The 24,127-nt window shown below is 32.5% G+C and overlaps 3 protein-coding genes across 8 annotated transcripts; 2 read left to right on the top strand and 1 right to left on the bottom strand.

The window, feature by feature from the left end:
- Positions 1-3,494: 3,494 nt before the first annotated feature.
- On the top strand, positions 3,495-6,915 carry Thg (tRNA-histidine guanylyltransferase). Of its 2 annotated transcripts, none has more exons than XM_076768512.1 (4): positions 3,495-3,659; positions 4,037-4,475; positions 4,650-4,894; positions 5,067-6,915. In XM_076768512.1, exons 2-4 carry the CDS (start codon positions 4,121-4,123, stop codon positions 5,523-5,525), a joined length of 1,059 nt encoding a protein of 352 aa, XP_076624627.1. In that variant the 5' UTR covers positions 3,495-3,659; positions 4,037-4,120; the 3' UTR covers positions 5,526-6,915. The 2 variants fall into 2 exon arrangements, with proteins under 2 accessions (XP_076624627.1, XP_076624628.1); XM_076768513.1 differs by lacking the exon at positions 3,495-3,659 and adding an exon at positions 3,702-3,912.
- Vhaac39-1 (V-type proton ATPase subunit VhaAC39-1) lies at positions 6,571-9,046 on the bottom strand. The gene is made up of 6 exons (XM_076768514.1): positions 8,800-9,046; positions 8,317-8,667; positions 7,660-7,817; positions 7,409-7,585; positions 7,226-7,303; positions 6,571-7,146 (listed from the first exon to the last, which is right to left on the bottom strand). Exons 1-6 carry the CDS (start codon positions 8,918-8,920, stop codon positions 6,985-6,987), a joined length of 1,047 nt encoding a protein of 348 aa, XP_076624629.1. The 5' UTR covers positions 8,921-9,046; the 3' UTR covers positions 6,571-6,984.
- A 1,791-nt stretch (positions 9,047-10,837) lies between these two features.
- L(2)gd1 (lethal (2) giant discs 1) lies at positions 10,838-19,219 on the top strand. Of its 5 annotated transcripts, none has more exons than XM_076768903.1 (13): positions 10,838-10,977; positions 11,491-11,570; positions 11,650-11,791; positions 12,075-12,184; positions 12,270-12,639; positions 12,721-13,056; positions 14,708-15,055; positions 15,139-15,509; positions 15,591-15,766; positions 15,847-16,110; positions 18,361-18,399; positions 18,735-18,825; positions 18,906-19,219. In XM_076768903.1, the coding sequence occupies exons 2-13, from the start codon at positions 11,511-11,513 to the stop codon at positions 19,023-19,025; spliced, it is 2,427 nt and encodes an 808-aa protein (XP_076625018.1). In that variant the 5' UTR covers positions 10,838-10,977; positions 11,491-11,510; the 3' UTR covers positions 19,026-19,219. The 5 variants fall into 5 exon arrangements, with proteins under 5 accessions (XP_076625018.1, XP_076625017.1, XP_076625016.1 ...); XM_076768902.1 differs by lacking the exon at positions 10,838-10,977 and adding an exon at positions 11,080-11,140; XM_076768901.1 differs by lacking the exon at positions 10,838-10,977 and adding an exon at positions 11,157-11,305.
- Positions 19,220-24,127: the final 4,908 nt, after the last annotated feature.

Genomic DNA, 24,127 nt, shown 5'->3' with positions numbered 1-24,127 from the left:
AACGCGCAAGATTTCGGGGGTATGTCTATTCACCAAAAATGATTGTAATTGACCCCCGAAACCAAAAAAAATTTTTCCAAAACGATTTGAAATTTTTTTTTTCGTTGAGGAAAGACACCTAATTAGATTTTCGGGAAGGAAATTTTTTCTCGAAAATGCGTAGGATTTCGGAGATATGTGTAATGACCAAAAATGATCGCAATTGACCCCCGTAACTGAAAATAATTTTTTTAGAATGGTTTGAAAAATTTTTTTTCGCTAAAAAATTTCAGCACATATCCGATTTTTTTTCTCGAAAGTGGATAAGATTTTGGAGGTACATGTATTCACCAAAAATGATTGTAATTGACCCCCGAAACCGAAAATAATTTTTCCAAAACGATTTGAAATTTTTGAATTTAATTGTTAATAACTTTTTAACGAAGCCTCCATCAACAAATTGGTATTCTTGATTTTCGTCTTATTTTGGCCTCTAGAATCCCTCATTAAAATTTTTCCCAGGTGTGGCCGAACACCCTGTATATGGAAATTGCAATTACAAAAATTCATAAAGAGATATAAATAATCAATTAAATTAATATCACTCGGAAATATTCAATCGCGATCAGAATACAGTTAAATATAAATTATTCCAATTTATCGTTGATATCTACCGACGCCATTTCTGTATACTTCGATATATATCGAAGCGGATAAAAAGTTTGTTAATGATATTCATATTTTATCTTAACAATGACCGATTAGAAAATTATGATCATGCTTGCCATGAATAATTTAATAATGAAATAAAAATATATAAATATTAATATGCCCGTTAAGTTTTGTTATAATTGTTTAAACGTTACCAATATTTCCTCCAAAATTTGTCGAGTGGCCTGCCATCTGTTATGGTGTCGTTTACGCACCAATAAAAGTTTCCATGGCGTCGAATTTCAATTAGGGACTGCAACAGAAATAAAATACAAATTAAATGATAATTAAACAATAATTGATAATAATTAGGAAATATCAAAAGGTTAGAAATACGTACTTCGTTGGTCGCGATACGCCGACACGTCTTGTATTTCGAAAAGGAATTTCTTGATTTCGAATTCCAATAAGAGACTGTAACAGAAACGAAATAAAGATCCATTAAAGTACATAAACGATTATTATAATTAAGTAATGATTAAATCGAAACCGTATTGCAAGAGATCGTAATGAAAACGCGAGTAGTAATAATGGAAGAATAAACAGGTTAGAATTACGCACCTCGGTCGCGAAACGCCGATACGTCCTGACGCGTGTTCCTAAGTTAATTTTCAAAGTACGACTGATGGCTCCTCGTTGTGCTCGGTAACGCTCGTGAATTAGTTGGCGGGGTGGGGGAAAGGCCGATGTCTCGCGAAGCTTGTTATTCGAAAAGGAATAGAGATGCCTCAGGTAGAAACTGCGGATACGCGACTTCCTAGAATAACGTAAATACCTTGACTTTAGAATTATACATATTGATGGATGGCGATATAATTTACAAATTAAATATAACTTACACTTTTGTCGATTTATAATAGCAGATGACAAGATTCTTGAATTTGTTAACATTATTCACTTCGATGATTACATGCAAATTACTTACAACTTTAATCAAAGAATCGCGAATAATTCGTACTTCTCAACTCATATGCATTTACACACAACTAGCCTGTTTGCCTATCACACTAATTCAGTGAGTTTCTCAACTGACCACCATCCATGAGAAGAGGCCGCTAAAATCACCTCCGAATTTTCAGGTCGGTATGGCAGACAGATTAGGCCACGAAAGTCCATAAGGTGAAAGCACAGACGAGGTATATGAGTAGACTTTTCACCATATGGACTTTCGCGGCCGAATCTGACTGCCATACCGACCTGAAAATTCGGAGGTGATTTTAGGCCTCTTCTCATGGATGGCGGTCAGTTGAGAAACTATTCACTGAATTAGTATTAATAGGTAGACAGCTGTAGTGTGTGCGTAAATATATGCGAATTGACTATGGGTGGATTGCAAAGAATAATCGAATATTAATTATCAGACGGCAGACCAGGTGCAGAAATTTTTCACAAACGAGAAAGGTCCAAAAATTATTTTTGGTTGCAGAAGTCAATTACAATCATTTTTGGTCAAGAGACATACCCCCGAAATCCTACCCCCTTTTGAGAAAAAAATTCGTGTAGGTGTGAAATTTTTCGACAAAATTAAAAAATTTCAAATCGTTCTAAAAAAATTATTTTTAGTTACGGGGGTCCATTACAATCGTTTTTGGTCAATAGACATGCCCTCGAAATCCTAACCATTTTCGAGAAAAAAATTTCTCAACGAAAATCTAATTTCTGGCCAGAAATGTTTGCCCGAAATTTCATGCAGATCTTTAAAACGTCATAACTCCTGAACGAATTGGACGATTTTAATGTTTAAAAAAGCAAACTACGCGTATTTTAGTGTAGAATATGTACAAATCGTAAAAATATTCGAAAAGTTGGTCCTTGACCTCGCAAAATGAGAAAAACCCCATAAAAATGGTCCAATTTTCAAACAGTCATAACTCTTACAATTGTGAATATATTTCAATGAAACTTTTTTCTGAAGTAGAGCTCATGGGTACCTACAGAAAAGTATTAGACAACTTTTCTGTAGGGCGTCAAACAAAATTACTAAAAATGAAAAAGTAATTTTTAAGAAAAATTGACAGGGGGTGGTAGGTGCCTAAATTTTTCGATGAAAAAAAAAATTTGTAATTAATTCTGAAAAAATTATTTTCGGTTGCGGGGATCAATTACAATCATTTTTGGTGAATACACATACCCCCGAAATCCTACCTATTTTCTAGAAAAAAATTCGAGAAGGTGTAAAATTTTTCGACGGAAAAAAAAAAATTTCAAATCGTTCTAGAAAAATTATTTTCGGTTGCGTGGGTCAATTACAATCATTTTTGGTGAATAGACATACCCTCGAAATCTTGCGCATTTTCGAGAAATAAATTCAGTACGGTCGGAACTTTAAACGTTAATAACTTTCATTTCGTTAAAAAATAATAAAATTTCTGAAATTTCATTTTCTGTCTCACTTCTTCTTGTGTTCATTTCTAAATCTGTTGGTAACGTTGCGAGTGACACGGAAATGGTAATGGAGCTCTAGAGCCCCAGAGAATCGGGCCGAAAAAATACATTAGGTGATAGGTCTACTCGTATACCTCGTCTGTGGTGAAAGGTCTACTCGTGTACCTCGTCTGTGATAATAGCAACTCTGTACATCATGTGAGAGAATAAAGACTTTTCTACGTTTGCTAGCTTTGCTAATTTCAATAATCAGTTGACCACTGGTTTTTTTATCAGGTCGTACGTAAGTGGGGGGGCAGCACAGACAAGCGTCTGTAATGTTACCATTGTTACCAGTTTGCCGTCTGGTAATACTGATAGAACTCCGTCGGACTCGAAACTGTATGCCGGACTGGCATTACCGGTTGACAAACTTACGTTCGTCTTCTTTCTCGAATCGAGTTTATGTACGCGTGGCTGTGCATTAGTGTGCGTAAGTGGAGGGACAGTTTCCTTTGGGTACCGGTTTGCCGTCTGGTAACACTGCTTACACTGCAGCGTGTTGTATTCCCCTCAAATGGCAAGATTTCTAGACACGTGTATAGGTACATCTGTTTGAAATTGCATCTTTTTATCAATGTTGTTATTACGTATATATTTATGTTTATATTTACAATTCATGTCTGTCCACTAGAGAAAGTATATTAACAAAATTTATAAGTGTGTTTTATTTAAACTAAACGCCTTGTTTTAAATTTGATATTAATTCATTAAAGTTGATGTAATACAGTCCTTCACTTAACCCGTATATCTTTATATGCAGTAACAAACGAACGTACTTAACCAATAAACATACATGTGGGTGATTAACAACATAAATATACACGAATCGAAAGTTTATTTATTTTTGAATAAAAAGTAGGTGATATCTTAGAATTAAAAACAACTATTTGAAATAGAAACACGCGATTTCACCTAACAGGGGCTGAAGTGCTGAAGTGAACCTCGGCAGTGGAAACTTCAACACTCGGCAGTTTCAGGGAACGTTGTTATACAGTAGAGACGGATGAAGGGAAGTAACTTCCTGAAAATCATTAGCTTGGTCAAACAAGTGGTCATAAGCCGGCACATAAGTTTGACAACAATGGCTAAGAGTAAATTTGAATATGTAAAGGAATTTGAACGTGACGATTGTTGTTTACCAAATTGTTGGATTGTGGTTAGAATAGACGGAAGAAATTTTTCAAAGTTTTGCGATGCACATCAATTTACTAAACCAAATGATGTAGCTGCCTTGGAATTGATGAATCGAGCAGCTATTACGGTTATGGAAGATTTTAAAGAAATCATTTTAGGCTTTGGTCAAAGTGACGAATATTCTTTTGTTTTTCGGAAAGACACGCAACTTTACAAGAGAAGAGGTATGCATTTAGAGTAGCAGATTAAAACGCGATACACTTTGAACGACTAATAAACAATAGTGAATTAAAAAATATATAAATTGATGTAGAATATATAATTTTAATATATTACATAATGTTGTATTTTATAGTTTTTAAAGTTACATCATTTACAATATTAGTTTTATGTTTCAGCTTCAAAGTTGATGTCAAACGTAAACTCTCTGTTTGCATCGTCGTACGTTTATCATTGGCCTTGTTTTTTTCGTGGGAAAGAATTATATTATCCACCTTCTTTCGATGCCCGTGTTGTATTATATCCAACAGATAAAAATTTAAGAGATTACTTAGCATGGCGTCAGGCAGATGTTCATGTGAATAATTTGTACAATACTTGTTTTTGGAATCTCATATTAAAAGCAAAACTTACTCCGAGTCAGGTAAAATATTTTAATTTTTATATAGTATATTTATTTTTACATGCTATATATTTATATTAAAATTGTTGTTAGATTGCTTTAAATTGATAATTAAAATAAGTATCGGGATGTAAGTTATGTACTTCAACAAAGTGTTTACTGTTTTTGTTTACTTGTTTTATTTAATTTACAGGCAGAAGAAAAACTTAGAGGGACATTGGCATCTCATAAGAATGAATTACTGTTTCAAGAATTTGGTATAAATTATAATAACGAACCTCCACTTTTTCGAAAAGGTACTACCCTTATAAGGAAATTAGTACCTGATGGAATAGGTAGACTAAAGCCAGCAGTGGTTCCACTGGTCGATGACATTATCGCAGATAGATTTTGGAAAGAAAATCCAGAAGTAATTGGATTAAAAAGTCTAGCAACTTACCAACCTCCAAACCTCGTTAACAATGCTATTAAAAATACAATGCCAACAACGACACCGCCATCGCCAACTACTAACATAAAACATATTAATAATGCTCCGCCATCTTCGGTTGCTAATGTGAACTCTATGAACGAAGAAGTGCATCCCGCAAGAAGTAGAGAATCAGATGGAGAAAGAATGCAGTGTGAAAGTGAACGAATTTGTAGAAGATAAGCAGTGTTTTATTTTTGTATGATAATTTGAAAAATATCCTAACGGAAAATAACGAAAGTTTATTTTCGGTGACTTTAAAATTATTATAATTTTATTTTACCTACAGCAGTGGTACTGTAAAATATTAATTGTCGGTTCAAGAATTACAAAGTTCATAATTAGTAATTATTATATTTCTTATTATTTTATAAGCCTTTAGCTTGAAATTAATTTTTATTCTATTACTTTAATAAGAATGATATTTTCATAAAATAAATCGCGCATGAGTGAGAATGCGTGCGTGCGTGTGTGTGTGTGTGCGCGTATGTACATGTATGTATAATTATAAAAAATATTTTACAGAAAGAGATACATATACATATATTTGACAACTATTTTTCGTTAGGATTTTATATTTTAAAATTCAATCAATTTTGACATTGTATTTTCTAATAGTAAGAAATTGCATCGAATAATATTAAATTATTTATGAATTTAAAGGCTGCTCTAGAATAAATATAAGGTTTTTATAAAGAATCTTATTCGTAAGCATAAGCAGTATATATTGTAAATGCTATATTTCATATGTTACAAACATTCATACACATCTTTTAGTTGAGAAACTAAATTATTTTGAATTAATTTAGGTTATAACATTTTTTTAATTTTACATGTATGTGTTTATATATTTAATAATAATTAATTAATTCGATTACTATGACATGTATAAATGAAATAATTCATTCGCCTCGTTATTTAAAAAGTAAAATATTTTTAATTTACCAACTTTTTTAACTATAGCAAGCATTTTTTAGACATTTATATATTTGTTAGTGTGTAACACGAATTTAACTAGTAAACCAATTAATTGAGTTTATTCATCGAACTATAATTCACCATTTAGACGTACGTTCAAATTAAAGATCAATTGAACAACTTTAATTATGTAACATGTATACACACGTAATAGAAATTTTTAATCTGTTCTTACAGGAACATGGTTAAAAAAATGAATTAAATTTAGTAATTTAATATGACATCGTCTGAATTGAATTTTTCAAACATATGGAATGTATTATATATTGTTTTATATTACATTAGAATCAATAATTACAACGTCGGGTAATACAAGACACAACAAATATACTGGACTACAATAAAATACATTATATACATCGATATAATATAAACTCTTGTTATATGTATATGATAGTAACAGTGCTAAATAATAATTTTTAATACCATCCTTTCAATTTGGCTAGAGATACAGTTGCCTTTTCGTTCTAATTATGCGTTAAATAATTATTAATAATATTTTGTATTTATTTGGCAGTTTCCCCTTTTTGACAATAAGAAATACTGTAGAACTATTAATTATTCATAATTGAAAAATAAAAATACAGAGAAACAATCACTTTCCTGTGTGATATTGTTGCTTAGCCAGACATGAACAATCAATGAAACAGAACATTAGAAGGCATTAAAAGATTGGAATGTAATTATCTATTTTAGCACGATGTTTTTGTGCTACACATTCTGCTATCCATACGATGTTGCGACATTCTTGTTCCTTTAACTTAAGATAACTATAGAATACTCCAAAATGAAATTGTTGGAGAAAAGCATGAACGTTTAAACGAACCTATAAATATAAGATTAAAATTAATAATCTTTAATATTTATTATTCAGTATTAATTTTTTATAGTTATATTAAATTTACCTCGTGTTCAAAGAATTTATCTTCTAAAGTCTTGTCGCCAGGGTTGTTACCTGCACCTTCAAATAAAGCACTGTACTCCTGCAAAAACAATGTAAATTTGTATAGATGTACGTATGTATGTTAATTATGAGACATCGACGCTTTAAAGAAATATAAACAAAAGTTTATAAAATATATACATACAGCATAATACTCTGCTACAGCTTTAACCTGTTCGTAATCATCGGCTCTTGCCAATGCTGCTAATCCATCAGGATTCAATTTACCACAACGTGGATATAATTTTGCTCTATCATCTTTTCCTAACTCTGTTCCAAACGAGTTGATAGTTATGATAATTGCTCGCCTATCTGCTTCAAACTATGAAAATAAATTACACTTAACATGTAATTTTTTATATTAAATACTTTTTTTAATTGTATCAAATTTTATACCGCAAGAATTTCACACATAGTATCTGCAGTCGTCCCGCCAATGTCTTTACAGAATTTGTAAAAAGCTTCCAAGTAAGCTTTATATAAGGTATTCCTGATTATTTCAATGTTCATTTCATCTAAATCCTGTTCAGAAATGCAATCCACAAAGAAGGGTGCTGCAATAAGATATTTCTTAATGGTTAACTACAATATCATACAATGATGCAAAATATATCACTGTAATTGTTTTGAAGGTCCGTCCCCCTTCGAGCCGGATCTTGGATTTTTTGGTTGCATAGCGAATAATTCTTTGAACTCAGTGCATTGAAACCATTGTTACTTGTTAAATATTGTACTGCTTAGTGAATCTAACAGTGCATTAGTGCACGGTCGTGTCAGTTTCGGTTTGCCAATTCAGAACATATGTGCAAATCAACATTTGAATCACCATGTCTGAACATGGCAGCAAGCAAAGCGTAGCTGATGGTGAAATTAAAAAAGCGACTAATGGCGCCACATTGAATGTACCACCTCCATCAACGTCTCATCAATCATCAAGATCATCATCGCCACAGTCTACAATTGCAGTTGAATTTATCATTGCAAGCTATCTGTTTGACTAACATCTCAAACATTTTTTGATTTTGGAGGACGGACCATATTTGTGGATCATACCTAAAGGAGTATCCACCAAGACTGCGCCATAAAGTTCAGCGGGTGTAGCTGCTACATGAATGGCTTCCATTTGTTCAAAACTGCCAAGAGGATGACATTTAGGAATCAATTCTGAAATTGGTCTTTGATGTAAAGTACCAGTGATCAATAAAATGATATTATCAATCATGTAACTATACGTGATAAAATCCAAAAATTGAGATAAAGGCTCAACAGAATGATTACGCATATGTTGAAATTCTACCACAAGTTTTTCCCTTAGTTTGTCATCGATTACACTGACAGAGAGCGGTGATGGTTCATTAGCCAAGAAACTACCATAATCTGTACCTGCTAAATGCAGTTTTAAATCTGCACAAATAGCAAATAATTAATAACAAGTATATCGGTATTAACCGAAGAATGAGCTAGTCGCTAAATACGCAGTAACTACACACATATATAAACATTAAAAGTAAGATGTAATTGTCGCGTGAAATTTACCTTCGAGTGTTTCACACTGTACGAGATTAAGATAATCATTATGTTGAAGAATTCCACATTTAAATCCACGACAAAGACCCTCCAAATATCCTCCGTCAATATTGAACATACAACCCTTCATTTTGGAGGACCGTTTACTATAATTTAACAATTATACACCACTTGGTACACGAATCCGTCAAAATCGAAGTCGGGCTCGCCCTTTTCCGTGACGATCATATGACTATTCGTCGAGAAGTTTACTACAAACTACGAAATCTGGATTACTACCAGATGGCGATGGCAGCTTGTCAATCTCAAATGGCTTTCGAATGTTTGAATTTGATCATATTTCTTCCTAATCTGAATTTTCATTTGATTTTCTTAATTTAGTATACAATTTTTAATTATTCACTTGTACGAATAAAATATTGTTATAACACAATCGTTACTTTAATCTTACGGACAAATTATTTTTTTGGAATTGTTCCAAATAAAATCTTTTGTTCGTTACTTTACTAAGTAGCGTAAGTTCCAAAAAAAGTATTTTAATATGACTGGTGAAACATAATTAATACAATCATATCCATGTTGGAAAATATTAAACAATACATGTAAAAATTATTATTATTATAAGTTATAAGATACGCAATTGCGCTCCTATTTGCGTATTTATACATATTTTGTATATGTGTACGTATTTAGATACGAAATAAAATTTTATCGTTATAAAGAAGTACTAATGGATATGTATTATAGAGTAAAAAAGTTAGTTCTAGACGAATTTGTGAATTGCATTGGGTACGACGTTTTAGTTAACTTTCATAAATTCATCGATTAAGCAAACATTCATTGACACTGTTCACATTTCCTTTACTTGTGGTGTCATATTCTCCTTAATCCGACCATTCTTTCTTTTTCTCTATAATACATAATATTTTTACGATTCGATCCACGCAGTATTCGATTTATACGGAAAGTTTTAAAATGAATTGATTGCGTAAGCCGAGAAACTTACTGTATGTTGTATAGGGTGTTCGACCACCCCTGGGAAAAACTTTAATGGAAGATTCTAGAGGCCAAAATAAGACGAAAATCAAGAATACCAATTTGTTGATTAAGGCTTCGTTAAAAAGTTATTAACGTTTAAAGTTCCGCCCGTACTGAATTTTTTTCTCGAAAATGCGCAAGATTTCGAGGGTATGTCAATTCACCAAAAATGATTGTAATTGACCCCCACAGCTAATAATATTTTTTTCAGAACGATTTGAAATATTTTAATTTCGTTGAAAAATGTCACACCTTTTCGAATTTTTTTCTAGAAAGTGAGTAGGATTTCGGGGGTATGTGCAATGACCAAAAATTATTGTAATTGATCTCCGCAACCGAAAATGATTTTTTTAAAATGATTTGAAAAATTTTTTTTTCGCCGAAGAATTTCACCACCTACCCAATTTTTTTTCTCGAAAGTGGATAGGATTTCGGTGGTATGTGTATTCACCAGAAATGATTGTAATTTACCCCCGCAACCGAAAATAATTTTTCCAGAACGATTTGATGTTTTTGAATTTAATTGTTAATAACTTTTTAACGAAGTCTTCATCAACAAATTGGTATTCCTGATTTTCGTCTTATTTTGGTCGCTAGAATCCCCCATTAAAATTTTTTCCAGGGGTGGACGAACACCCTGTATAAATGAATATGATAATTATGGTATGGTATATTAAATGTATTTACTGTAAAAAGAAAGAAAGATCAGTCTCGGTGTAGAAGCAATGTAGTTCTACAAGTCTGTATACAGGGTGTTCGATCACCCCTGGGAAATATTTTAATGGGAGATTCTAGAGGTCAAAATAAGACGAAAATCAGGAATACCAATTTGTTCATCGAGGCTTCGTTAAAAAGTTATTAACGTTTAAAGTTCTGGCTATGGAACGGCAATCTGCGAACAGCTGCGTACGCACGATAGTGACTCTCACTGAGAAAACTGTAAAGCTGTCGATACGTCAGTGAGTAGAATTTCTCATGCTGAATGAGAATCACTATCACGCGTACGCAACTGTTCGCAGATTGCCGTTCTACAGGCGGAACTTTAAACGTTAATAACTTTTTAACGAAGCCTCGATGAACAAATTGGTATTTGTGCGATTTATGCGAAAAGCTTTAAAATGAATTGATTGCATAAGTCGCGGACTTACTGTATGTATATAAATGAATATGATAGTTATACTACGGTATATTAAATGTATTTACTGTAAAAAAAAAAGAAAGATCAGTCTCGGTGTAGAAGCAATATAGTACTACAAGTCTGTATATGTATATGTAGAATGTGGGTAGCGTTGAATAAGTTTGTCTTATTAAGGTGACTATAATATCTGAGTATGACTTGCCTGGAAGGTCGTTTTTCTTCGTGCAGTACAATTCTTTGAATGAAATTATTACATTGATCTTATTATTTTTTATTATATTATTTTCTTTACACGTCTATGCGTACGTTATGGTTAAGATCGCTTATACATTTTAGAGGGTATGTAAGAATAGTCGTAAACAATCATATGTCAAAGTAATTGGTATTATACTAATTTTTGTGTACAATGGGTGACGCATATTCATAGAACACTGTAGTAATACCGAGATACGCTGTGCTTGATGTATATTACATCCGTATTAGCATTCTCGATATTTCAGTAATTGTTAATTAATTTACAATAGTGGGAATTTCATGCAACAATATGTTTGCGAAGAAAGAGAAACCAAAACGCCAACCAAGAACTGCTGCTAGCCTTGCACAGGTATTATCTTCTAATGTTTTTAACCTTACTTTCTAATCAATTAGACTTTTTTTTACTAAACATGATATTTTTCCAAAAGTATGGAATCTTCGAGGTTCCAGAAAGTTTAGACGATTTAGGCAATAATTTTATGAAAGATGACGACAATGATGATGATTTAGAAGCTGAATTAGCTGCGTTGACAGCTAGTGATAACATTAGTCAAAATCCAAGACGTAAAGGTAAAAATAATATTCTTAATACAGGGTATGGCCTTTGAAAAAGTTTGTAGCAAAGACATTGAGAGTCGAGTTAATCAATACATATTAAGTACAAAAATGAAAAAATTGTATTCTTTTTTCTCCTTGTCTTTTCATAAGGAATCATTTTCTATCTGCTTGTGTATGTCATTTGGCCACAACTTGTATGCGTACATATGATTTATTATAACTTCTATTAATTAGATTTTAAATACAACTATATACTAGTTAAATGTTTATTTTAAAATAATACATTATTTAATAGCACCTCGCAAACCAGTTTCTGATACAAATTTGGATGCAATGGTAGCTGAAAGTATGAGAGATATTCAAGACGAAGATATATCCGATGAAGATGATGATCCAGAACTATTGGTATAAATTGTATTACTTGTTTGTTCGTATTTATTAATTGGGTAGTTATATTTAGCATAACTTCAAACATTTTATATTGCATTAGAGTGAACTTAGGATGATCACAGGCGAAGACTCTTCTGAAAAGGTCTTGCCAGAAAAAGAAGAAAACTTATTAACAAAAAATGCAGATTTGTCTGAAGCAAAGGAAGATGATTTGCCTATAGAAAATATGATAGAACTGTTGCAAGAAAGGTTAAAACTCTATCAAATTGCAGAGAACAAAGCGAAACAAGAAAATGAATTAGGTCGTGCAAGAAGATTTAATAGAGGCATTAAAACACTTAAAGAGTTATTAAATGATGCTCAGTCAGGAAAAACTATTAACGAAGCTGATATTCCACCACAATTACCACCATCGGCTACTACAGAAGTAATAGAAAAAGTATCAGAAATGAACAGAGAAGAATCCACAGGTATTATTCGTAGAATAGTTGCTAAACCATTTCTTGGGGATGGCTTTTTATGTTCTTTTGTACACTATGTATATGTTTCAGACCATGCTGGTGCTTCGACAGAAGTTACAATACTGCCTGCAGAAAACAATACATCGTCAGAATTAGTTTCAACGAACGTTATAGATGAAGAAACATTGAACTTATTAAAGAGTAGACAGCAGGAATACAAAGCAGCAGCATTAGCATGGAAAAGAAATGAAAATATGAAAGAGGCGCTCCATTGTGTAAAAATTATAAAACAATTTGATGTGATGATTGCTGCGGTAAATGCAGGCCAAACAATTGACTTATCAGAAATGCCACCGTCTCCAAATACTCCTGGATCTAATACTGCTGTTATAACAGAACCTAAGCAGGTAGAAACGCCATCTGCAGGTAAAGTTTAAGAATAATTTAAGAATTTATTTTATATAGCTTTACTAATATACAGGGTGTCCCGTAAATAGTGTAAGAGCCGGAAATGTGGGGTAGCTGAGACGATTCTGAACAACAATTTCCTTTGCAAAAATGTCGGATGGAGCTTCGTTTTTGAATTATTAACGAAAAACACTGACGAATCACGACGCGCGCCTGCCGCGCGCTCAGGGCCGTCCGAACTAAGAGAGCCACCGTGTCGGGTAGGTAGCAAGATGTGCATCGGAGATACGTCGAGGAACGAATACAAATAATTAAAAATACTACCACCGCAACTGTTACCTCTGCGGATTGGATAAATCAGCCAGCTAAATCAAATTTATTAATTATTTGTATTCGCTGTTTCCAAGGAAGAAGGAATAAAATGTGGGAAGATGCTCTCGGAATTTTTAGGAAATTAATTCTTCGCACCTGAGTAACGCTTCTCGCCAGAGTGTGTTAAAATTAAAATAAGAATTATTTTCAGAAAATTAGAATAAATACGGTAAGAACCATTTGTAATCGTTTGTTACTAAAAACTGTACTGGAAAAGCAGACTGGATTTGTGCATACCGAAACATTCCTCGAATGCAAAGACTTTAATAGAGAAATAATTGAAATTCGACTTACCCATTTACTAGCAAGTTGCTCTGCTGCGCTGACAATAAGGCCCGGTTAGTGCACTCCTGTCGATCACGGAAAGGTCGAAGACCCCAATAAAAATCAGCTGATGGGACGGCCCGGTCACTGCACCCGCTTCTTACCCCGAAAATGTAAAAGTGAAAAGTGCTAGTGACCGTGCTGTGAAGTGTTTTCGGGGTAAGAAGCGAGTGCAGTGACCGGGCCGTCCCATCAGCTGATTTTTATTGGGGTCTTCGACCTTTCCATGATTGACAGGGGTGCACTAACCGGCCCTATTGCAACTTGCAAGTAAATGGGTAAGGCGAATTTCAATTAATTCTCTATTAACCCCTTGCATGCGAAGAATGTTTCGGTACGCACAAATCCAGCCTGCTTTTCCAGTACAGTTTTTAATAACAAACGATTACAAATGGTTCTTACCGTATTTATTTTAATTTTAACACACACTGGCGAGAAGCGTCATTCAGGTGCGAAGAATTAATTTCCTAAAAATTCCGAGAGCATTTTCCCACATTTTATTCCTTCTTCCTTGGAAACAGCGAATACAAATAATTAATAAATTTGATTTAGCTGGCTGATTTATCCAATCCGCAGAGGTAACAGTTGCGGTGGTAGTATTTTTAATTATTTGTATTCGTTCCTCGACGTATCTCCGATGCACATCTTGCTACCTACCCGACACGGTGGCTCTCTTAGTTCGGACGGCCCTGAGCGCGCGGCAGGCGCGCGCCGTGATTCGTCAGTGTTTTTCGTTAATAATTCAAAAACGAAGCTCCATCCGACATTTTTGCAAAGGAAATTGTTGTTCAGAATCGTCTCAGCTACCCCACATTTCCGGCTCTTACACTATTTACGGGACACCCTGTAGATGTTGGTTTTAAAAAACCTGTTAAAGTAAGGCATACTTTACATTAAATAGCAAGTGAATTTTTATATAAGGTGATTTGCTTGCTACAGGCCCTAATTACTGCTTTATGATATGTTGACATAGCGGAGACAAGACAGGCTGGTCCAGAAAACATAGAACTTGCTTTGAAAGAACGTCTTGAAGTGTATAGAAGAACAAAAACGGTTGCAGAAACCGAAGGAAATTCTTCTAAAGCTCGAAGATATGGTCGTATTTGCAAGCAGTTTGAAGATGCCCTCAAGTTATACGCTTCTGGGAAATCCGTTCCTCTTGATGAATTACCTGTTCCACCTGGATTTCCACCACTTGTAACTGCTCCTGCGCCAGAAGAACAGACAAGTGAAAAACAACCAGCTCCACAACCTGAACCTTCTGAAGATAAAAATACTTCGAGTCCAAAAAGTCCAGTTGCTCCTTCGGAAATACAAACAAGTATGTAATAAAATTTTAACAGCAGTTAATGTGATCATTATAACATCTTATGGGTGATATATTTTTTATTTTTTTATGAATAGGGAGAAAACAAAATCAAAAAATGTCACGCGCGGATAAACAACTATCTTTATTACAACAACGTCAGCATGAATTGAAACAGGCTGCTCTCAATGCAAAAAAAGATGGAGATTTAGAATTAGCGAGGAGTTATTTAAAACAAGCGAAAGGAATAGATCCATTGATTGCAGCTACCATGGGTGGCTTACCAGTCGATATGAATTCTATTCCACTATCCCCTCTTGCAAAACTAGAGCTCAGTGCAAGTGGTATGAGTGGCCAAGTTGGTGATGATTTTACACTAGTAAATAGCATTGACTGTTTAGAAGAAGCGACGGGAACGGATGAACAGATTTATGAAAATCTTGAGTCTCAGTTAATAAAACAATTTAAAGTACAGTATAGATATCATATACATTTCAAACTGAATTTTTAATATATTCGTGTAACAAATGTTTATTTAATTTTGTCACAGTGGTGTTTATGTACAAGAGATCATTCGAAAGCATTAGGAGATGTACCTGGATATAACAGATGGGACAGACTTGCATTGGGTTATAAACGAGATTTGGATATGTTGAGGGTTCGAAAACGTGATCTACTGCCACCACCGCAACACCATTATGAGACAAAAACTTATGCTATAGTTCAGTTAGTAACATTTTATGTTTCGTTACGTGCAAAATTAATGAGATCTTATATTTGTTAGTATTATGCTATTCATTTTTTAGGAGCTGTACAGACTTAGGTGAAGGTGATATAGAAATTTCGATAATAAGGGGAGTCAATTTTTTAAAGGAAGACACGTATGTCATGTTTGAATTCCCTTATCCTTCGGATACTCCTCCGTCAGATAGGACGTCCACCGTCAAAGGAACCTTAAATCCAGAATATCAGTCAGTGTTTCCATTAACTGGAATAATAGATCGTACGTCAAGGCAGTGCCAACGAACATTTAAAAGACATGCATTGAAATGTCAAGTTTGGGCAAAAGGGTAATTATAAAGAATGTGATGTAACCAGATTTTATTATCAGCCCTTTATCATGTAATATTTTCATAACACATGATTTTATTATAATTTTTAGTGTATATATTTTTAAATATTTATTTATATGTTTTCTTTCAATAGTGCATTTGTTGTAAAATTCTTAGATCTGCAATTATTAAAATAGCTAAATTTTCAATATTAAAGGTAACATCATATTAATTGCTACTTGTAAATAAACCCCTAATGTATACAGGGTGTTCGGCCACCCCTGGGAAAAATTTTAATGGGAGATTCTAAAGGCCAAAATAAGACGAAAATCAAGAATAGCAATTTGCTGATTGAGGCTTCGTTAACAAGTTATTAAAAAATTAAATTAAAAAATTTTAAATCATTCTGAAAAAATTAGTTTTGGTTGCGGGGATCAATTACAATCATTTTTGGTGAATACACATACCCCTGAAATCCTATTCACTTTCGAGAAAAAAATTCTTTACCGAAAACATAATGTCTGACCAGGAACATTCTACTGACACTTTTCGTCGAAAAAAATTTTTTCAAATTGTTCTAAAAAAATTATTTGCAGTTGCGGGGGTCAATCGCAATCATTTTTGTTCAATAGATACACCCCCGAAATCCTACTCAGTTTCGAAAAAAAAATTAATTATTGAAAATATAATGTGAGGCCTGAAATGGGTCTCCGAAATTTCATGCGAATCTTTAAAATGTCATAACTTCTGAACGGATTGGGGGATTTTAATGTTTCAAACGGCAAACAACACGTATTTTAGTGTAGAATATGTAGATATTCCAAGAATATTCGATGTAGATATTCCAAGAATATTAGAAAAGTTGACCCCGTAAAAATGGTCCAATTTTCAAACAGCCATAACTCCTACAATAATGAATAGATTTCAATGAAACTTTTTTCTGAAGTAGAGCTCATGGGTGCCTACAACAAAGTATTAGACAAAATTTCCGTACAGCGTCAAACAAATTTATTAAAAGTGGAAAACGAATTTTTAAGCAAAATTGAAATGGGGTTAGGTGCTTAAATTTTTCGGCGAAATTGAAAAGTTTCAAATCACACCAGAAAAATTATTTTCAATCGCAGGAGACAATTACAATCATTTCTGATCAATAGACATACCCCCAAAATCCTAACCATTTTCGAGAAAAAAATTCCTTACCGAAAATATAATTTCTGGCCAGAAATGTCACTTGAAAATTTCTTGTGTAACTTAAAATGTTATAACTTCTGAATAAATTGCAGGATTTTAATGTTTGAAAATGCAAGTAACGCATATTTTCGTGAAAAATATGTAGAAATTCTAACAATATTAAAAAAGTTATTCCTTGACCTCGTAAAGTGAGAAAAATCCTATGAAAATGGTCCAATTTTCAAACAGCCATAACTCGTACAATAGTGAATACATTTCAATGAAACTTTTTTCTGAAGTACTGCTCATGGGTACCCACAAAAAAGTATTAGATAACTTTTCTGTAGGGAGTCAAACAAAATTACTAAAAATCAAAAAGGAATGTTTAAGAAAAATCGACAAAGTAGGTGCCTAAATTTTTCGGCGAAAAAAAAAAATTTCAAATCGTTGTGGAAAAATTATTTTCGGTTGCGGGGGTCAATTACAATAATTTTTGGTGAATAGACACACCTCCGAAATCCTACACAGTTTCAAGAAAAAAATTCAGGAAGGTGGACAAATTTTTCGACAAAATTAAAAAATTTCAGATTGTTCTGGGAAAATTATTTTCGTTTGCGGGAGTCAACTACAATCATTTTTGGTGAAGATGCATACCTCCGAAATCCTACACAGTTTCAAGAAAAAAATTCAGGAAGGTGAACAAATTTTTCGACAAAATTAAAAAATTTCAGATCGTTCTGGGAAAATTATTTTCGGTTGAGGGGGTTAATTATAATAATTTTTGGTGAATAGACGCACCCCCGAAATCCTACGCTCTTTCGAGAAAAAAATTCTTCACCGAAAATATACTGTGTGGTCGGAAATGTTTCCATAACTTTTTAACGAAGCCTCAATCAAAAAAGTAGCATCTTTGATTTTCGTCTTATTTTGGCCTCTAGAATCTCCCATTAAATTTTCCCCAGGGGTGGCCGAACACCCCGTGTAGTAAAAAATTGTGCATTAATAATTGAATGTAATATAAATTTACCAACACTAAATATGTGATTTGTGGCAGTATAATACTAAAAAATAGTAAATAGATTAGTACGTTGTTTGCAGATGCTCACTGAATCCTCTCCTGTGTTGCACACATCCAAGGTATGACAATTTCATACTTCTAAAGAGCACTCAATTTTGAAATTTTGTACGAGCCAGAAATAATATGCAGTTATTTTAATTCTTTAAAAGTTATACATTTTTCCTTTTTGTTCCCTTTTTCTCTATTAATCCGTATATTATTAATTGTGATAATATACATGTAATATTGCTTTCGTATCTATTAAAATGCTTCATAATGTAGATTGATATGTATGACTTTATCATACTTTTCTATTGTACGAGCAAACTGTGACAACGTATTCTTTATTTTATTGTGTTAGACACACACGCGTACGATTTATTCGCTTGTATATGTATTTTGTTGTTTCTTGCAGAGGATTTTTTAGAAGCGATAGTCTGTTAGGTACAGTAACTGTTAAATTGCAGCCACTGGAAACTCAGTGCATACTTCATGATTCATTTCCCGTAAGTAATGTAAATTAATTATCAAATGTTGAATTTTAAATACATAGTCACTGCATTGAAGAAATCTCATATTATTGCAGTTAATGGATGGAAGGAAACGAACAGGTGGAAAGCTTGAGCTAAAAATACGATTGAGAAATCCGATTCTTACAAAGCAGATAGAACAAAATACGGACAGGTGGTTAATCATTGATCATTGACGTAACGCTTTTACAATCACGATTTTATGTTTAATACCTGGAAAATGTAATTTGCTGATTACGAAACGATAGGAAAAATATTATTTGCCTTATTGGTAGATATTCAATTTGATGTGAATATGTATATTTGTGAAATAATTTGTACATTTTAATATGAATGTGAGTCATATGCAAATATATGAGTACACATGATATGTGCATAAAATATTTATATACGCGTAATCTAGTACATAAATATTACAATATATTACATATAAAATTTTGTTACACAAATGTGATATAGCTTTATATTCCAGCTGATAAGGAAAATGTTTTTTAAAACCCTTAATATATTAAAATCTGTAAGGATATGTGTTGCATTTTACATTATTATTTTTAATTATGATTATTCTTTAATTTGTAAGGAGAACATACGAAATTTATTAGTAACTTTCAAAAGTATCATTTTGTTTCAATTATTTAATGTCTGAATAAAATATATGAAAAAAAAAATGGTTGTAAATACATATAAGTAACCTTCTTAAGATAAAATGAAGATTATTAATATACCTACAAGAAATACATGGTGTTCATTTAATATTTCAAATTTCAAATAGTGTGAATGTATATTGTTTACAAGAAAAATGTACGGAAATATAAGAATTAATTAACCTTAAGCATAATTGGAAGTAATTAGTGTGCGTATAAGAGGCTGTCGGTTGTATGTATCGAGTGATTTAAACACAGAGAAGGAATGATCGCAGAGTGAAGCTGAATCCACATTTCCAGAGAACAATACAGCAAGTGAACCCCACTAACAAACTATTGTCCGATAATCGTTCAACTCTGTCTCCTTCCAGTTCACCAACCCGCTGTTTCATCCTCACCCACGTATGCCTAACCGCTTGATTCTCAACAGCTATGTAATACTTCTTAAATATACATTTGACAGGATGCACAAGTGAATATTGAATGGAATGCAATAAACATAATTATTGGAACGATTGCACCACGGAAATTCAAACAATGTGATAGTTCAAATAAAAATTAAAACATTTCTCAGCAATCGAAATATGTTTTTGTTTTAATCAATGATGTAACATGCGCGTTTCTATTAAATTCTTTTGTTATTTTTAACTACATAAACTGTGAAGGTTATCACTGACTATATCAAATTTACAGATCGATAAAGTGTTAACAGAAAAATGATTTCCTATTATGTTTATACAAGTCGTGTGTTAGGTACACGTAATTAAATTATAATAAATAATTAATAAAAATAAAACATTGGACTCATAGAGCAATTTAGAATCGTATATTAATTGAAAGTTAACAAAGACTAGGGATTGTTTTACTAACGTTTTCATTCACCGGTAATTCGATAAAATTTTCAATCAAAACTGGTTTACCGTTATTTTGCCGATATTTTTTAAGGTATTAAAAATATACAAATAAATATTACAAACGAAAAAACAGTTTATTGAAACCAATTGAAGAATTATACAAAATACATGCAAATAACAGTATTTTGAACATAAAATGTGAAATTATACAGAGTGTCTGGCCACCCCTGGGAAAAATTTTAATGAGGGATTCTAGAGGCCAAAATAAGACGAAAATCAAGAATACCAATTTGTTGGTGGAGGCTTCGTTAAATAGTTATTAACATTTAAAGTTCCGTCTGTACTGAATTTTTTTCTCGAAAATGCGCAGGATTTCGGGGGTATGTCTATTCACCAAAAATGATTGTAATTGACCCCCGCAATCGAAAATAATTTTTCCAGAACGATTTGAAATTTTTTTTTTCGTCGAAAAATTTAGGCATCTAATATTTTCGGTAAGGAATTTTTTTCTTGAAAGCGCGTAGGATTTCGAGAGTATGTGTAATGATAAAAAATGATTGTAATTGTCCTCTGTAACTAAATATAATTTTTTTAGTGTGATTTGAAATTTTTTAATTTCGTCTAAAAATTTCAATACCTACACGAATTTTTTTCTCGAAAGTGGGGAGGATTTCGAGGGTATGTCTATGACCAAAACTGATTGTAATTGACCCCCGCAACCGAAAATAATTTTTCCAGAACGATTCGAAATTTTTTTTTCGCCGAAAAATTAGCCACCTACCCCGAGTCGATTTTTCTTAAAAATTCGGTTTTCATTTTTCATTACTTTGGTTGATGCTGTATGGAGAAGTTGCTTTATACTTTTTTGTAGATATCCATGGGCTCTACTTCAGGAAAAAATTTCAATGAAATATGTTCACTATTGTAAGAGTTATGGCTTTTTAAAAATTGGTCTATTTTTACGAGGTTTTTGTTAGTTTTCGAGGTGAATGAGTAACTTTTCGAATATTTTTGGAATTTCCACATATTCTTCACCAAAATACGCGTTGTTTATCTTTCGAAACATTAAAATCCTCCAATCCATTCAGGAGTTATGATGTTTCAAAGATTTATATGATATTTCAGGGAACCATTTTAGGCCTCAGATTATATTTTCGGTAAGGAATTTTTTTCTCGAAACTGAGTAGGATTTCGGGGGTATGTCTATTCACCAAAAATGATTGTAATTGACTCCCACAACCGAAAATAATTTTTCCAGAATGATTGGAAATTTTTTTGTCGTCGAAAAATTTAGGCACCTACCATTTGTCGATTTTTCTTAAAAATTCGTTTTTCATTTTTAATAAAGGTTGGCGCTGTAGAGAAACGTTATTTAATACTCTTTTGCAGGTATCCATGAACTCTAGTCCCCCCCAAAATTTCAATGAAAGATATTCACTATTGTAGGAGTTATGGCTGTTTGAAAATTGGACGATTTTTATGGGGGTTTTCTCATTTTGCGGAATCCAGGAATAACTTTTCAAATATTTTTGGAATTTCCACATATTCTTCACCAAAATATGCGTCGTTTGTATTTTGAAACATTAGAATCGTCCAATCCGTTCAGGAGTTATGATGTTTCAAAGATTTGCATGAAATTTCGGGGGTATGTCTATTCACCAAAAATGATTGTAATTGACCCCAGCAGCGAAAAATAATTGTTTTAGAACGATTTGAAATTTTTTAATTTTTCGAAAAATTTCACACCTTCTCGAATTTTTTTTTAGAAAGTGGGTAAGATTTCGGGTGTACGTGCATTCACCAAAAATAATTGTAATTGATCCCCGCAATCGCAAATAATTTTTTCAGAATGATTTGAAATTTTTTAATTTAATTTTTAAATAACTTTTTAATGAAGCCTCAGTTAAGAAATTGATATTCTTGGTCCCTGCAATCAAAAATACTTTTTTTTGAACGATTTGAAATTTTTTAATTTTGTCGAAAAATTTCACACCTTCTCGAATTTTTTTCTCCAAACTGGGTAGGATTTCCGGTGTATATCTATTCATCAAAAATGATTATAATCGTCCCTTGCAATCGAAAATAATTTTTTTAGAACGATTTGGAAAATTTTTAATTTAATTGTTAAAAACGTTTTAACAAAGTCTCCATCAACAAATTGGCATTCTTGATTTTCGTCTTATTTTGGCCTCTAGAATCCCCCATTAAAATTTTTCCCAGGGGTGGCCGAACACCCTATATACATTAGAGGTCTATTTACAAGTAGCAAATAATATGATGTTACCTTTAATATTGAAAATTTAGCTATTTTAATAATCGCAGATCTAAGAATTTTACAAGAAATGCGCTATTGAAAGCAACAACCGTAACCAGAATTATAGCTGTAAATAAGTACAATAAGTAAATAAAATGTTACAAGCAAATTGTATTTGAACTTTGCCTAAACACAGCTGTTGCAAATGCATAAATTATACAGATTGTTCGGCCAACCCTGAGAAAAATTTTGATGGTAGATTCTAGAGGCCAAAATAAGAAGAAAATCAAGAATATCAATTTCTTGTCTGAGGCTTCATTAAAAAGTTATTAAACAATTAAATTAAAAAATTTCAAATCATTCTGAAAAAATTAATTTTGGTTGTAGGACTCAATTACAATCATTTTTGGTGAAGACGCATACCTTCGAAATCCGACCTACTTCCGAGAAAAAAATTCGAATAGATACCGAAATTTTTAAATCGGGCACGGGGTGATTCTATATGCGAAAATAAGTCGTAAAAGAGGAATAACATTTTTCCGTTTGTAACACCTGGTAACATACTGTATATAAAAACGTATTATATTACCGTTATGGAAGTAATGTGCAAGTTAAGTAAATTAAAAATAGCTTAGAAAACTACTTATGATATGCGAATATTGCGCCGTCCATATCGATGGTTAAATTCCTTAACTATTACGAGTCTCTATTACGAATCGTAAGTGTAACTTTTATTATTTTTTTCATTTGCGTGAAGAAAATATACAGGGTGTTCGGCCACCTCTGGGGAAAAATTTTAATAGGGGATTCTAGAGGTCACAATAAGACGAAAATCAAGAATACCAATTTGTTGACTGAGGCTTCATTAAAAAGTTATTAAAAAATTAAATTAAAAAATTTCAAATCATTCTGAAAAAATTATTTGCGATTGCGGGGATCAATTACAATTATTTTTGGTGAATGCACGTACACCCGAAATCTTACCCACTTTCTAAAAAAAAATTCGAGAAGGTGTGAAATTTTTCGAAAAATTAAAAAATTTCAAATCGTTCTAAAACAATTATTTTTCGCTGCTGGGGTCAATTACAATCATTTTTGGTGAATAGACATACCCCCGAAATCCTACTCAGTTTCGAGAAAAAAAATTCCTTACCGAAAATATAATCTGAGGCCTAAAATGGTTCCTCGAAATTTCATGCAAATCTTTGAAACATCATAACTTCTGAACGGATTGGAGGATTTTAATGTTTCAAAAGATAAACAACGCGTATTTTGGTGAAGAATATGTGGAAATTCCAAAAATATTTGAAAAATTATTCCTGGATTCCGCAAAATGAGAAAACCCCCATAAAAATCATCCAATATTCAAACAGCCATAACTCCTACAATAGTGAATATCTTTCATTGAAATTTTGGGGGGGACTAGAGTTCATGGATACCTGCAAAAGAGTATTAAATAACTTTTCTCTACAGCGCCAACCAAATTTATAAAAAATAAAAAACGAATTTTTAAGAAAAATCGACAG

This window comes from Colletes latitarsis, chromosome 7 (genome assembly GCF_051014445.1).
Source record: "Colletes latitarsis isolate SP2378_abdomen chromosome 7, iyColLati1, whole genome shotgun sequence".
Lineage (NCBI taxonomy): Eukaryota > Metazoa > Arthropoda > Insecta > Hymenoptera > Colletidae > Colletes > Colletes latitarsis.
Note: the sequence above shows the minus strand (reverse complement) of the source record. Positions and strands in the feature narration are given on the sequence as shown.